The 15,244-nt window shown below is 44.2% G+C and overlaps 1 protein-coding gene across 1 annotated transcript in view; it reads left to right on the forward strand.

Moving 5' to 3' along the window:
* Positions 1-15,244, forward strand: part of SUSD6 (sushi domain containing 6) — a 112,517-nt gene that overhangs the window by 41,478 nt on the left and 55,795 nt on the right. Inside the window, exon 2 of the mRNA XM_048853171.2 lies at positions 7,654-7,810. Coding sequence (XP_048709128.1) covers positions 7,690-7,810 — 121 coding nt within the window. The 5' untranslated portion in view covers positions 7,654-7,689. The remainder of the gene's footprint in view (positions 1-7,653; positions 7,811-15,244) is intronic.

A 15,244-nucleotide genomic window follows, 5' to 3' on the forward strand; every position in this document is an offset into this window, starting at 1 on the left:
CACTATTTTAGTAACTCCATTCAGTGATTAGGGAGGCTGTGGGTATGTCTACAGCCACTGTGCACTGTAGCACCATAGTGTAGATGCTTCCAAAATTGACAGATGTAGGTAATCCACCTCTGAGAGGCAGTCGCTAGGTCAATGGAAGAATCCTTCTCTTGACCCAGCCATGACTACACTGGGAGTTAGGTCAACTTACCTGTGGTGCTCCAGGGTGTGAAACTTTTCACAGCCCTGAGCAACATAGCTAGGTTAACCTAAGTTTTAGGTATAGACCAGGCTTGTGTCCGAATGGGGACTGCCATCTGAATTGAATTAACATTGTAGTTGGTGGTAGGGTAGGAGGTTGTGCCTCATGAAGTAGTTTAGGATTGAGTAAATCCATGTTCTGTTACAAACTAGTGAAAAATCAGACTATTTTAAAGCTGTTTTAAGGTAACTATTGGTTTAATTCTTACTGTGGTTTAATTAAACAGTTTTAAAGCAACTGTTCAATTATCTGAACTTTTAAAAATAGAATTGTTTTAAAAGCTTTCAGTTAAATTAAATTGGCTTAAGATATTAAATAAACCACAAAAATTAAACAGGTAAAATTATCTTAAGCAGCTTTGAAGCAGGTTTTCTCCCCCCTCTCCCCAAAACATTCCTAATGGGAGTTGATTTTTTTTTCCCCCGTCATCTCAGCATCCTCATGAGGCAGATGGTAACTTGCGTTTTGCTGTTTAAATACTTATTTTGGGCACTTACTTTTAAAATAGCTCGGTTTGTGTTTTTTAACCACCACATTTAGTTACAGTCTTCTGTACCACATTTCAGTTTGCTCTAGGTGTCACCTGCAATGTGGCCATAAGGCAAGAAGGGTCTTTCAGTTTCATTTTTCATAATGACTGCTGTGCACAACCAGAATTCATACGTCAGAAACATACTCTCCACTGTGTGCCTTCAAGATATACTTATGTTATAAATATTCCTTTTGAAGGAGGCTAACTGGTTAAATTAGAGAATTCTGATGTGCGTGAGGATGTTGTTCGCTTTATCCATGTGAGTCTCACATATGGTATTGAAAAGTGGGCATTCCAGACACACCAAGTGCTTCTCCAAACCAACATGAAGATGGAATTAAGGTTTAATACTCAATCTATTTCCAGTGTTCCAAAAACAGTGATGTAGAATATATCCTTATTAGACAGCCCAAGCAACCAGGAAGTCTCAAACTCCTCCTTCCCTCATGTCCTCAGAGCATCAGAACTGCTTGCATCTGCTTGGGTCCTTTTATCATGACCTGTGATCACATGGTAATTCAAAGAGCACTGCCTTTGTGAAGTGGTGAGACTTGCAAATGATTCATAGAGCTGGGACAGCATGTAAGGGGAGATGACTGTAGGGGGTGAGGGATAAGAGTTGGTAGCTTCCAAAGCTTTGGAGGAGAAAAGACAGGCCAAGAATGAACCAGCAATTATCTCAGAAAAGCTTTTGCCACATGTGGAGTGTATACGCCACTGGAAATAGCTTAATACATTTTTAAGAGCAGGAAATATGTTCTCCCTAGTTTTAGTGGAATTAAGTGCCTACACTAGGGGCTGGCTCATTGTAGCTGCTGCTACTGTACTGCTACACAATCAGTACAGCTGACTCATTTTGATTTAAGTTCATTTAGAAGCGTGCACATGTATGTGCAGGTGAGATTTAAGTGCAAGCCAATGGGATGCTGCTTGAAACTGAAGTTTTAGACTCCAGCATATTCAGTCATGCACTGCAAAAGATCGTATGATGGCTGGTGTGGAACTATAACCAGGAAGTGGCAGAGATGGTTTGGTTTCTGTTTTTTTCCCCTTCTGGGTGCATAACATTACTTGCAAGGGTGTGTAGACGTTGATTTCATAACTGTGGAAGACCGATTCCTATTTTATTCATTTTCTGTAACTGTTTCTCTTTCAAGAGGCATATTAAGAAGCCTATATAAAGAGTTGCTGTATTGTACATTTCAAATTTAAATGGTCCTATTAAAGATGCACAGCCCACAGCTGTACATGTTACAGATTTACAGTTTGTTTGTTTGTTTGTTTTTTGTTTAAAGACATAGCTAACTGTGAACAACAGCAGCATTTAGCGTAATGCATTTGCTCAACAACCCTGAAATGTTTACTGCAGGGGTCGGCAACCTTTCAGAAGTGGTGTGCCGAGTCTTCATTTATTCCGTCTAAGTTAAGGTTTCGTGTGCCAGTAATACATTTTAACGTTTTTTTAGACTGTGTCTCTCTAAGTCTATATATTATATAAGTAAACTATTGTCGTATGTAAAGTAAACAAGGTTTTCAAAATGTTTAAGAAGCTTCATTTAAAATTAAATTAAAATGCTGATCTTACACCGCCAGCCCGCTCAGCCCTCTGCCAGCCTGGGGTTCCGTTCACCTACGCCAGCAGCAGGCTGAGCAGGGCCTGCGGCCGGGACCCCTGCTGGCAAGGAGCCAGCAGCCACAACTCCAGACTGGCAGCAGGCTGAGGGGGCCAGCAGCTGGGACCCCAAACCGGCAGCGGGCTGAGCAGGGCCAGCCCACTGCCAGTCTGGGTTCCGTCCACCGGCTCCTGCCAGCCAGGGTCCCAGCTGCCGGTCTGGGATCCTGGCCCTGCCCACATAGAGTGGGTACCTACCTTCTCCCTGGTTCTAGCCCATTCTCTTCCTCTCTCTCTCTCTGCACTGAGCTGAGGGTGCGAGTGCACTGAGCACAGGGCTGGGGGTGAAGGAGCAGGCTGGGGGTTGGTGTGTAGGGTCTGGCCAGGAGCTAGAATGAGGGAGGGAGCTCAGGGTTGGGGCAGGAGGTTTGGGTGTGGAGTGCTTACCTGGGCAGCTCCCATTTGGTGCGAGGGGTGCAGGTGGGAATGTATGGGTAGTGCAGGAGCTCCTGTTTGCTGCTCAGGGTGGGGGGGGCTGGGTGTGGGGGGTGCAGGAGTCAGGGCTGGGGGCATGTGAGGAGGGTGCAGGAGTCAGGGCAGAGGGCTGGGTGTGTGTCAGGGCAGAGGGCTGGGGTCGTGGGGCCATGCTCTGATTCCACCCACGGCCCCATCCCCACCTCTTCTACGCCTCCTCCCCAAAGCATCCAGCCTGCTGCAGCTCTGCTTCTCCCCCTCCCTCACAAGGGCCATCAACTGATTGGCGGCAGGGAGGGAGAGGAGGGGCAGGAACCCAGCATGCTGGGCGAAGAGGTGGGGGAGGGGGAGCTCGTCTGCTCTGCAGCAGCAGCTGGCAGGACCAAGCTTCTTCACCTGGCCCAGGGGGTGGGCAGGATTTTTAATGGCACGCTGCTGCCTGCCGGGGTCCTTGTCTGGATTCAGCAGCGGGCTGAGCGGGGTCGGCAGCTGGGACCTGGCAGGCAGCAGCGTGCCGTCTTTGGCACGCGTGCCATAAGTTGCTGACCCCTGGTTTGGGTGTTCAGGGTGTGAGGCTTATTTAGAGCCATTGTTTCACTTCCTGCTTATTTTTTTCTCTTACAACTCTCCCTCCACCCTGCAATTAAATTTAACCAACATATTCATACAGTAAACATCATCCCAATAATTAGCATACAGTATTCATAAATCGGAGCAGAGTAGCACCAGATTGTGATGCTTCCTGGAAGTACCCAGGGTTGTGAGTAGGGTGACCAGATAGCAAGTGTAAAAAATCAGGACTGGGGGTGGGGGGGTAATAGGTGGCTATATAAGAAAAAGCCCCCCAAATCGGGTCATCTCGTCACCCTAGTTGTGAGACACCTCACTACCACCTGCCCTCAGTGTGAGGAAGCCTTGTCTGTACCTTACAGGACTGGAGGTTGGCTCCCTGACTCCACCAGCTACATGCAACACAAGTACTCCCCTCTCGGCCTACACGGGCTCCTTCTGCAGGCAGCAAGAGGCACACCCCAAGCCTTCCCTGCATCTGTAGAGTGTCCAGCCCTGGCTCCACTAGACACTCCCAGAATTCCCAGATTCTCTGCTCCCAGTGAAACACACCTGATCACCATATTCCCTTCATATCACCACTTTGCACAACACTTAGATATGTTTGTAGTAAAAACAAGAAGCTTATTTAACAAAGTATGGAGATTCAAGTGATAGCAATAGAAATATTTGAAAACACCTAGTTACATGCAAAATAAAATCATAACAGGCATACTAGGACCTAGACTTCGTTAACAGGACATTTTCCTGTCTGATGAAGTTTTGCTCACCCAAAGTCTGTCTTTCTCCCAGTCCTTAACAACCAGGTTGGCTGTGACCCTCCGTTCATAAGACAAGAATGCTGGCAGTTTGTCCCCTAGATCAGTGGTCTCCAGAGTGGGGTACGCACACCCCAGGGAGTGCGTGGCAGGAGGAGCGCCACCGGACGGCACTCCGCCTTTTTTTTTTTCCTTTTGGCGGCAGCTCTGCATGCCTGCAGCAGGTCTTCCCCTCTCCTTTCTTCGTCGGCACCGTGGGGGTGCACGATCCAAAAACTTTGGAGACCACTGCTCTAGATCAGGGGTTCTTAGACTTCATTGCACCGCGACCCCCTTCTAAAAACAAAAATTACTACACGGCCCCAGGAAGGTAGGGACTGAAACCTGAGCCCTTTTGCCCAGGGCTGAAGCCCTCAGGCTTTGGCCCCGGGCAGTGGGGCTCTGGCTTCGGCCCCAGTCATCAGCAAGGCTAAGCCAGCCCTGGCGACCCCAATAAAATGAGGTCGTGATCCACTTTAGGGTCCTGACCCACAGTTTGAGAACTGCTGCCCTAGATGAAGGATGCAGGGTGTTTGTCTGCCTCTAGTTACAGTTCCAACATTCCATTGTCTTTATTCCAAAACAGCACACCCCCTGCTGCTTGTTTTTTCATGTGGAAAATCTTCTCTGTAGCTTTTGCAATCTTTTGATTAGCATTTTGCTCCGTTTGTAAATAAGCAGCCATTGTGAAGCACACAATACTCAATTTGCATATAGCCAGACAGATAAGCATTTCCTTCCTAAAAGCAATTCATTTATCATCTTTTGGAGACCAGCCCCAATTCACAGGTCTTAAGAACATATTTTCAGTGCGTGTGTGCCGGTGCATACATTTCACAATGGTTATGATCGCTGTGATACAGGCTTTCAGCAGAGACCTTACATGCTGCCCTTTGAACTAGTATATAGATATCAGATCCAGGAGATCCCGGTAACCCTTTTGCATGACTGTGCCCCCTTCCAGTTGGCACCAAGAGGTCCCTGGGTCACACAGATACTTCCTCAAATTTTCAGCACTCGTATGAGACATCTCATCAAAAAGTGACTAAGAGAAACTGTAGTGCCTGACCCTGTGAGAAAGGAGACATGCAGCAGCCTGTCACCAGAGCAGCAATAGGTAGTAACAAACACATATCCAGGAGCTTACTCCTGCGTCAGTCTCCAGTGCTTTCCTGTGAGGAAGGTACCTATCCTTGAGGCGGTAGTTGCCTCTTTTCTTTTTTCTTTTTTAACATTTTGGAAACACTTGCGTAGCTCATCATGCCAGTACAATCTTCTTGAGTTGGGAAAAATTGCAGTGCCTCATCTTGATGTAAGCATACTTACATCAAGCAATGTAATGTAAGCAAAGGATACTTGGCTCAAGATGAAGCATTGCATGCTGGGGTCTGTAATTTAGCCCAGAGCAATGGCTCATGGAAGAATGAAACTGACTATAGGCCGTATGGTAGAGAGTAGCATATATTTAGGCCTCCTTCTTTAATATAATTCTAAAATCCTATGCAATAGATCTGACTGTGTTGGGGACAAACACATTTGTTTGTCATCTGGTTTCTGTTCCTTTGTTTAGTGTGTCTTGGCTTTCTGCGTCGGTAAAGATTTTCACTCTAAATGTGGTCTAATCTTCACGTAAAAAAAAATTTACCAGTAACTGGCAGCAACTATCTTCTTAATCCTTTTTCGCACTGTGGAAAGAATGAGTTGAGTGAACAAAGCGTCATAAACCTATTCTTATACTGCAAGTGTGACATGGTGGTTACACCCCCACAGGTTTATTCTCATGGTTCTTATGGCACAGACAAATATTCTCTCACTAGCAGCCTGCCCTCCAGAGATGCTCCCAGCCTCTTGTTAATGTGGTGGTTTAAATGCTGTTTTAAGCCCATGCTTGAACTATCTGACAGAAAGCTCAACTAATGTTCCTCCAGTTTTCTCAAGTGATCCCCAAGTTTATCATTTCCCTTTGTTTAACAACTTCTTTAGTATTTTCTCTGTGGCAGAATAAAAAACTGAAGACAGGATAAAACAAACTTCAGTTTCTGGCTGTGTTTATTTGCTGTGTTACTAACTTAGTATCCTAGATCTTAGAGACAGCCAGATTTATTACCACATATGCCTAATAGCAAGTTTTAAAAATCTTATACTTTTATTTTCTTCCTTCTTTCCTCAACCTCAAAACAGAAAAAGGATTTTTCCTTAAATGAAGACTAATCAACCTGAAAAATCCAAATTCTGAAGCTGAGCTGTTTTGCATAAGCCAAAAAAACCTCCTACAATGAGAACATCCACTAAACTGAAAAATCATAGCAGAAGAGGGCTTTTTTGTTTGTTTGGGTTTTTTGTGTGTGTGTTTGCCCCCCTCCCCCCAAATTTAAAATTCCTTAGTTGAGACCAGGCATGGGAAGATCTTATCCCCAAAAGAGAATCTCTCTCTGAAAGTCTTAAGTATACAGAAGAATAGAGGGGCTATAGTGAGTGTCCGTATAACCTTGACTATAGCATTAGCTACCTGGCAAAAAATGTAAGCTAAATATATATTTAGTTTAAAGGGTAACTGGGATTTTAATTCTGACTTCCCTTAAGGGGATTTTTTACAGATGCAACCTGAGTGGTGTATTAACTCTAAATTTACATAAACTGTAGTAAACCTTGGATCTCTGGAGTCACGCCTATACAGCCTTTCCCGTCACATAAATGGGGCTTTGACTTGTGCTTCTTTGATTCTCTACTGATTTTTGTCATCAGGGCAGTTTTTGTTAATCTGGTTTATGTTTTGAGTGTGGAAAAAGGTGACAAACTGTTGGCTGAATTCACAGGTATGATGATATCACATCCTTGAATTTAATTGGCTGCACTCTGTAATCCACAGGTGTGATGTCTTGACCTCCGTGTCTATTTGACATTCCTCCTTAAGGTAGTCTTTAAGTGTGTGCATGCAAGTGTGCTGTTGTGCCTCTCCAAGTAGCTAAGGAAGCATTTGATTTATCCCAGCTGTCTAGTAGTCAGACTGCTGTTTCTTTGAGACATTCTTAAAATCAGCGACTGTCTAGCAAAACTGGTTTACCTGAAATCTGCTTTAACATCTCCAGATGCTGCAGTCAGTCTGGGTGCCTTAAAGGAAAGAGAAAATGTAAGCACTGTTTTTGTTGCCTTCATGTAAAATATGAATGGATTACAGCCAAAAAAAGCTCTGGCTTAGATACTCTAGCCTTTTGACACTTCACATGGAAATCTTTCTGCGATCTCCACCCCCCACTCCCCCCCCACTAAAATGCAGATGAATTCACATGGTGGAATTCCTAAACATTAAAACAAGCAGCAACTTTTGCTTATTTATTTCTCTTTTATTCACTTCCCCTCTAATAGTATAGAGATCTGTCTTCTTCACTTGCATTTTTCTTCTGTTCTTGTGTTGTAGATTGGATCACTCGTAGACGACCAGAACTCTTTTAAGATGTGCCATGGAATGGTAGCACCAAAGAGCAACACAGCATCACCACTTGCCTTGACTGGTCATGGATTATTTCTTCCGTTAGTTATCTTCAGTACTTTCATCTTGGAGGGACTGGCCTCAGGTAAGTAAAACAGTACCTACTTACTGTATGTGCAAGGTAGATGCATTTTAAAATACACAAGTAGCAAATTTTCACCTACATAGTGTTAGGCAAAATACAAGAGACCACTTCTTCATATACAGAGATCTTATAGGCTCTGTTCCCCTTCTGTTTGTGATTGTGCTTTTTACGCTATCCTAGATGATCATATAACATCTGTGTGGCAGCTACAGCTTACATGGAAAAATACTACTGGGAAGGGCCTTAATGTATTTTTAGTGCTGCAAATGTGATTTTAAAATCTGGAAACAAAGTAGAGAGCCAGCACCAAATGACCAGCCAATGCTCTGCAGACTGCAGTTTGGGATCAATTGATTTCATTTTGGTCTCTTATTTGGTGACTTCTGACATGTCACTTGACCTGCTGTTAGCCACTTTCCAGCTTCTCCCCCATTCATCTTGTCTCTTGTTCTTGATGCTCTTCTGACAGAAGTGTGTGGTGAGAGGTGCAAATGTGGACAAAACTGGCTGATGGAGAAAGTGCCAAACAATACATCACTTCCAACCCTTGAGGGTAGAATTTGTATAGGAAATGCACAAATAAGACACACACACTTTATATGTATATGTATATTAGTGTGTGTGTGTATATACACATGCACCAGGGCTCACTGATGAATTAGCATTGTATTGCATTTACTTACACACACATTTATATTTATATTTATATTTATATAGTGCATGTTGAAAGCTAATAACCTCTCTGTATTACTAGCCTTCTTGAGATGCTTTTTGATATGCGCCACAGTGAACATCTGCAGTGGTGACCACTAGAATGAGAAATATTGGGAATGGGGGAGAGGAGGGTGTTCTTGTTCCTGCACAGCGATGTTAAATAAGACTTATTACAAAAAAGAAAATGTGTTGACTTCTAATAATTGCTGCTATGTATGGCAGTGGCTTCCTGCTGGAAATGAAGTATAAATTCCAAATAAGTGTTAAGCCTAATTATAATTTATAGTCTAGTAGCACCCAATATGTACTAGAAGCCGTACACCCCTGCACTGAAAAGGTTAGTTTTAAAGACTAAAAACCTGGGATGAGATGTGGGAGAAGGATGCAGCATACAAGCAAACTAGTGTAGGTAGTGGCTGGTGCTAGTCTTGTTAGTGGTTCGTGGCTTTTAAAAAGAGCGAATATTCAGTTTCTCTCTAGGTTTGGGGGAAGGACATTATGGAGTAGAGGTTGGCACAAGGAGGGGTTGAAAGTCAAAAGGAATAGAGAAGGAAGGGAAGAAGGGAACAAAGAGGGTGAATGAGGTCTTGAGTTCAATAGCTGGAGACAGGATGATATAAGCATTGCAAATAAAAGTTTAAAATCCGCAAAATGTGAAGGTTGGAAGCTCAATTCTGGGGCAGGGACTGTCACTTCCTCTGTCTGTACAGAGCCTAGCAGTAGTTATCTGTACAGTGCCTAGCACAGGGGTGGCCAGCCTGAGCCTGAGAAGGAGCCAGAATTTACCAATGTACATTGCCAAAGAGCCACAGTAATATGTCAGGTTTCAGAGTAGCAGCCGTGTTAGTCTGTATCTGCAAAAAGGAAAAGGAGGATTTGTGGCACCCTAGAGAACAACAAATTTATTTGAGCATAAGCTTTCGTGAACTACAGCTCAAATCCCTCCCTCCCCCCCCAGGGGCTCCCAGCACCTCCGGCCCACCAGGAGCCCCATTGATCAGTGCCTCCCCCTCCCTCCCTGCATCTCCCAATCAGCTGTTTTGTGGCATGCAGGAGCCTTGGGGGAAGGGGGAGGGGCAAGGGCATGGCAGGCTTGGGAGAGGGGGTGGGAAGGAGTGGAGTGGGGACAGGGGTTGAGCAGTGAGCACCCCCTGCACATTGGAAAGTTGGCATCTGTAGCTCCAGCCCCAGAATTGGTGCCTATACAACAGAGGTGGGCAAACTATGGCCTGTGGGCAACATCCGGCCTGCGGGACTGTCCTACCCAATCCTTGAACTCCCTGCCCGGGAGGCTAGTCCCCGGCCCCTCCCCTACCGTCCTCCCTCCCCCGCAGCCTCAGCTCCCATGCTGCCAGTGCTCTGGGCGGTGGGGCTGCAAGCTCCTGCCGGGCAGTGCGGCTGCGAGAGCCATTGCTCGGTGTAGTGTATTAAATTGCTCCCCGTAGGAATGTGCTACTTACTGAGCGCCAGCACTGGCCGCTGTAAGTAGTACACCATAAGTAGCCCATGCCTATGGGGAGCGATTTAATACCGTACACCTGTGTAGGAAGGCTGTGCTTCCCCAAACAACCTGGCCTGCCCCCTTACCATGCTGCTCAGAGCACCAGGACTGACAGCTGTAAGTAGTACACTGTAAGTAGCACATTCCTACAGGGAGCAATTTAATACACTACACCAGCCCACCATACAGTTTCGGAACCTTGATGTGACGCTCAGGTCAAAAAGTTTGCCTACCCCTGCTATACAAGGAGCCGCATATTAACTTCTGAAGAGCTGCGTTTGGCTCCGGAGCCACAGGTTGGCCACCTCTGGCCTAGCACAATGAGATTCTTCTAGATACTAGAAATGCCAATTATAAGGGATGCCCAATTGCTTCTGGAGGTGGATTTGGCTAGAAAAGCCTATTGATGTTGGGAGCTACTGACAAATGAGGAGCCCCTCTTGTTGGCGCATCTGGCCTTTTCTGGTGGGGAGGGAGCTGCTGGGATCGAGAGACAGACAGGAATGGGTGACCACTATCTACATTAAAATCTGTAGTTGTAGATGGAAAAGACCTTTTAAAATCATAATCCATCTCTTTCCAGCCCCTCTACCCCTAATAATAACCCAGCATAGACTCTGTAGCCACCAGCCTGTCAAGTACTCTGTGATCTGGGACCGAAGCTCCACCATCCCTGAAACTCCAATTGCATATTGAAACATCTGTAATTGAGACTGTAATCTGTATGCAAATGACCACTGCTGTACAGGGCTGCTGACAGGGAAAAGTCAACCATGACACTGTTAAGCTTTTACAGTGTTATTTTTCAGAGATATCTAGTTGTGTGTTGCACACAGCAGCACTAGAGAGCATTCAACTACCATGTCAGAAAAGCCTAGAGTTGTTCTGAATTGTTTCCCTTCTTCCACCCAGTACTCTGGATTAGTCTACAACAATTATCTTCTGTCCCAGATGGATTCATTTTTGCCCAGGTATGAAATGGTGAGAAAACAACCCAGGAGAAGAGTTTTTTTTATCAAGATAGGTTTGTATTTCCTATGGGAGGAAAAGAATCTCATGTTTTGGGAAGTGAGTGTTTCCAAGTTCAGATGCTTTGTTGCAGTAGTTCTTGGTTGAGATCTTGGTGTCAGATTTAAAAGATAGTTGCTAGGAGGAGAAGGCAATGTGGCACATAACCAAGGGAGTGCACTTGCAGCAGCTTGTCAGTTGAGTCACGCTAGTGAGTGAGTCTGCCAAGGAGCTGAGATCCAGAGGTATAAACCATGAATACAGGCAAATCAGTTGGAAAATCATCCTTCCTCCCCCTGCTCCTCTTTCAAACTCCACTTAGTTCACATAAATGCTCTGGAGGAACATGGGTGTGTGTCATGGTATAAGCTCTTGTTTCGTAAAGACTCCTGTGTTAAGACTGTCTTGAATGCAGAGCTACAGCCACATGGGTCGCAGCTGCCACAAACAGTACAAGAATTGCCTTGGTTGTCTTGTTAGAAATGTAAAAACAATGGGCTTCGTTCTGGTCAGAGAGCTTGAAGGTAAAGGCTGTGGCTAGTGAAGTATTAAATGTAACAAATGTATATAGGACTGTGTAATGTGTATAATAATGTAGAGATTTGCTTTGTATAAGCTGTAACCTACATTATTTCAGCAGCCCGTAGGTTAGATATTCCTATCTAGACAAACACTCATTTTGCTTGCCGTGTGGGTAGATGCAGAAGACAGACCCATTTCCAGTCAGCTGGTGTCTGGTCTCTTCTTTGTGTGTTAAATGGATATTATTCATATATGGATTTTGAGAAAAATCCTCAGTATTGTCTCAAGCAATCTTTCTTAATATCCTTGATGTGCTTCAAGGTGAAGGTGATAAGTTGCTTAGTGACTGAGGATGTTGCAGTGTTTGGGGAAAGCAGCTTTGAACTTTCAGGGCTTTCGGTCAAGTGAAATTCAACTCCAGCAATACCCTTAACACATAAAACAGTACAACTTGGTGCTGATTGATTGAGCATGGCTTCCAATCTATCAGAAGAGGGGGATATTCAGAAATATCTATCGTACTTCACAGCTCCATGTCTTTGGCTTTGAGGGAAGAAGAGTGGACTCCTAAGGATACTCTTTGGGTTTATAATAGGGAAAGTCTCTTCTCTTTTCTGCTCTTTTTGTATCTGTGCTCATACTAGCAAGCTCTCAAAGTCTCAATGAGAGAAGATGGTGGAGGTTGGAGACAGAAAGAACATTCTGAAAATAGGGGCCAGAAATGTTGCAGTTGAATTCCTGTCCTAGCTGATTCCATTTCCTTGTAGGATGCATCTGTACTGTGGCCAAGATACTGTGTGTGTGTCATTGACTAGTCACTAGTGAAATATGCACTGTACAACAAGCTACTTGCTTTTAAGGTCACCACTTACAATTGTATATTCAGGCTCAAACACCTAGGAACTGAGAAGATCCCATTCCTATATGTTGCTTCTGATGCAAACATGACAAATGTGATGTTTGCTGTGCTAAGGCCTATTCAGTGCTAAAGTTGCTCCATGCAGAGGCTCTTGGATACTGCTGAGTGATGTTTGCATCCCATGGAACAGCTAGCTCACTATTCCTGCTCTGTCTTGTGAGAACACTCCAAGGCACTGAGGGATTCTGTTTGCTTTATATACATTCCAGAGGAATAGCAATCTGAGGATTGCTTTTGCCTCTAGAATTATGCTAGATTAAAACATGACGTTCATGTAGTTGTGGGTGAATTATTTAGTGGTTGTGATAGCACTGGCTAGACAGACAAGTGATTGGGCTGATTTTGTAGTCATCTAAAATCCAAAGAGGGGATATAGCACCTTGGAAAGAGAAGGAAAATTGGCAATGGGAAAAGAAGCAGAGGAAGGGAGGAGGGTGGGCGGTCGATGGGGTGTCTCATGAAGGAGCACACACAAATTGGAAATACAATGCAGAGGATTAGAGTGTATAACAATGGAGCCATTGGTCACGCATGCATGATGGTAACAGTGCAGTGTTTATAGTGGCTTGGTTTATGTGGAAACTGGTCCATATGGAACCAGAACTAGACCACTCAAACATACTTTTGGTGATGAATCAAGCAAGACTTCGATTTTAGTAGAATTCTGTTAAACTGAACCAGCCACACAATTTGCTGGGTCTTGAAAATTCAAATTGGAAGACTTAATAAAACCATGATAGCGATCCTTTGTATGTGAGCTGATTTGTAATTCTTGCCCCATTCTAATGAGAAATGGGGAGTGGCTTAAATAGGTGCCTAAGTGCCAAGGCTCCTACCTCTTTGTTTGTGAAGCACTTTAAGCTCTTCAGATGAAAAGTGCTGTAATAGCACAAAATGTTAACTTGTGAGTAACTCAGAATAAATAGTGTATCCGAACACACAGAAATTAGTGGTCTGTAGGGTGGCATGGTCCTTTTTTTACTCTATTCTTTTTTGTACCCAGCATGCTCAGGCTGCTGCAACAGGCCTCTGGTGAGGCACCCCTGAAATTGAACTGGCAGCCGCCTGAATTCCTTCCTGAACATCAGTAAACAAGGTTGTCACTTGCTCCTCCCTTCGCCTGTTCAGGGAAGAGGAGGCAAATGATGAGGTCTCTGAGACTGACCGTCTGTACTTCCCAAGAGTATGTTATAAGTGGTGTGTGTGTGTGTCTCCCCCAAAACCCTTCAACAGGAAAGTTGTGAAACTTGGAACTGTGTATACACAATCTGTGGCAAGACTATGCCAATTAGGAAACCTAATTTAGATTAGTAAAGAGAACTGAAGGATAAGAAGAAAATAGATAAGAAACGGTAACTATAAATTAGCCTTTAGAACTAAGTGTCTAATTCTGACTCACTCCTGAGGAACCTGCCACTGTCTTCTCAGTTGGAGTCTTCCTTTTCTGGTCTCTTGAGGCTTTGGCTTTTACTATATGGCAACTATTGGCCTGTTCCTAATAGTTTAATCTGTATTTACAATTTTTAATTTTGGAACATTAGTGACCATATGTCTTGTGTTGTGAACCAGTCCTCTCCAGGGTGTGAGGGGGTGACCTTCACAATGAAGGCTTCACTGATTTGTAGCTGATCTTTAAGGACTGTCTGTATGCAGCTGCTTTTGGCAGAAGAAGGGAAAACAATGCTCTGAGGCTGCACAGAAGATGGGAGTGTATGAGTGGTAAGGACAAATTGAGGCAAAAACCCTTTATTTCCTTTAATCTAAGCAAGAAGGGCAAATTGCCAGAGGTGCCAGGTTATGTAGATTAACTGTGGGTTGTTGCTTTTCTTTACTGGGGATCAGAACTGGTCTTTCTGGTTGAACCTTTCCCTCATGCAAATTACAGAAGGTTTGTTATTATGGTAAGTAGATAAATAATTGAGCACACGGCCTGGTCTCTATTGGAAGACAGATTTTTGACATAATCCCTTTCCCCACCAAACTCTCATTAAAACCTGAGCCACTCTGCCTGAAATTTCTCCTGATTCTTTGTATGTAGGGTCCAAAAAGATGGTCTTATTGCCCATCCTGCCATGGTGTTCAGGGAGGAGGAGTGGGAAGGAGGGGAACATAGAATGGGCTCCTCAAATTCTTAAGTTTGACTTAATAAGATATTTAAATTCTTGCCCCCAGAGTAGTTGGCTCAGCTGTAACTGCTGGCAATACCTGTGCTGGCTGAGGATCCTGCCTCTCTACACTATCACTGAGCTAATGAGATCAGGACCAATGGAGCCAGCCTGTTAGGGCTCATGAAATCGAGAAACTGGTACTCCAGAGGGAGGCATGAAGGCTTCCATGTCCTTTTTTTTTTTTTTTTTGTCCTGGTTTTCTTGTGAGAAGATGGCAAATCAGAATTGCTTTTTCCTTGATGTTCTCTGCAGACTAGGTTGAAGACACTCATCTCCCTTGTAAACTTTTTATGCAGAAAGAACGAGGAGTACTTTGGCACCTTAGTCTAACACATTTATTTTGAGCATAAGCTTTTGTGGACTAAAGCCCACTTCATCAGATGCATGCAGTGGAAAATACAGTAGGAAGATATAGATACACAGAACGTGAAAAAATGGGGGTTGCCATACCAACTCTAACGAGACTAATTGATTAAGGTGGCCTATTATCAGCAGGAGAAAAAAAACTTTTGTAGTGATAATCAGGATGGCCCATTTCAAACAGTTGACAAGAAGAATTCAAACTGGAACAGGTACAGAGAAGGGCTACTAGGATGATCCGA

Source organism: Caretta caretta, chromosome 6 (genome assembly GCF_965140235.1).
Source record: "Caretta caretta isolate rCarCar2 chromosome 6, rCarCar1.hap1, whole genome shotgun sequence".
NCBI lineage: Eukaryota > Metazoa > Chordata > Testudines > Cheloniidae > Caretta > Caretta caretta.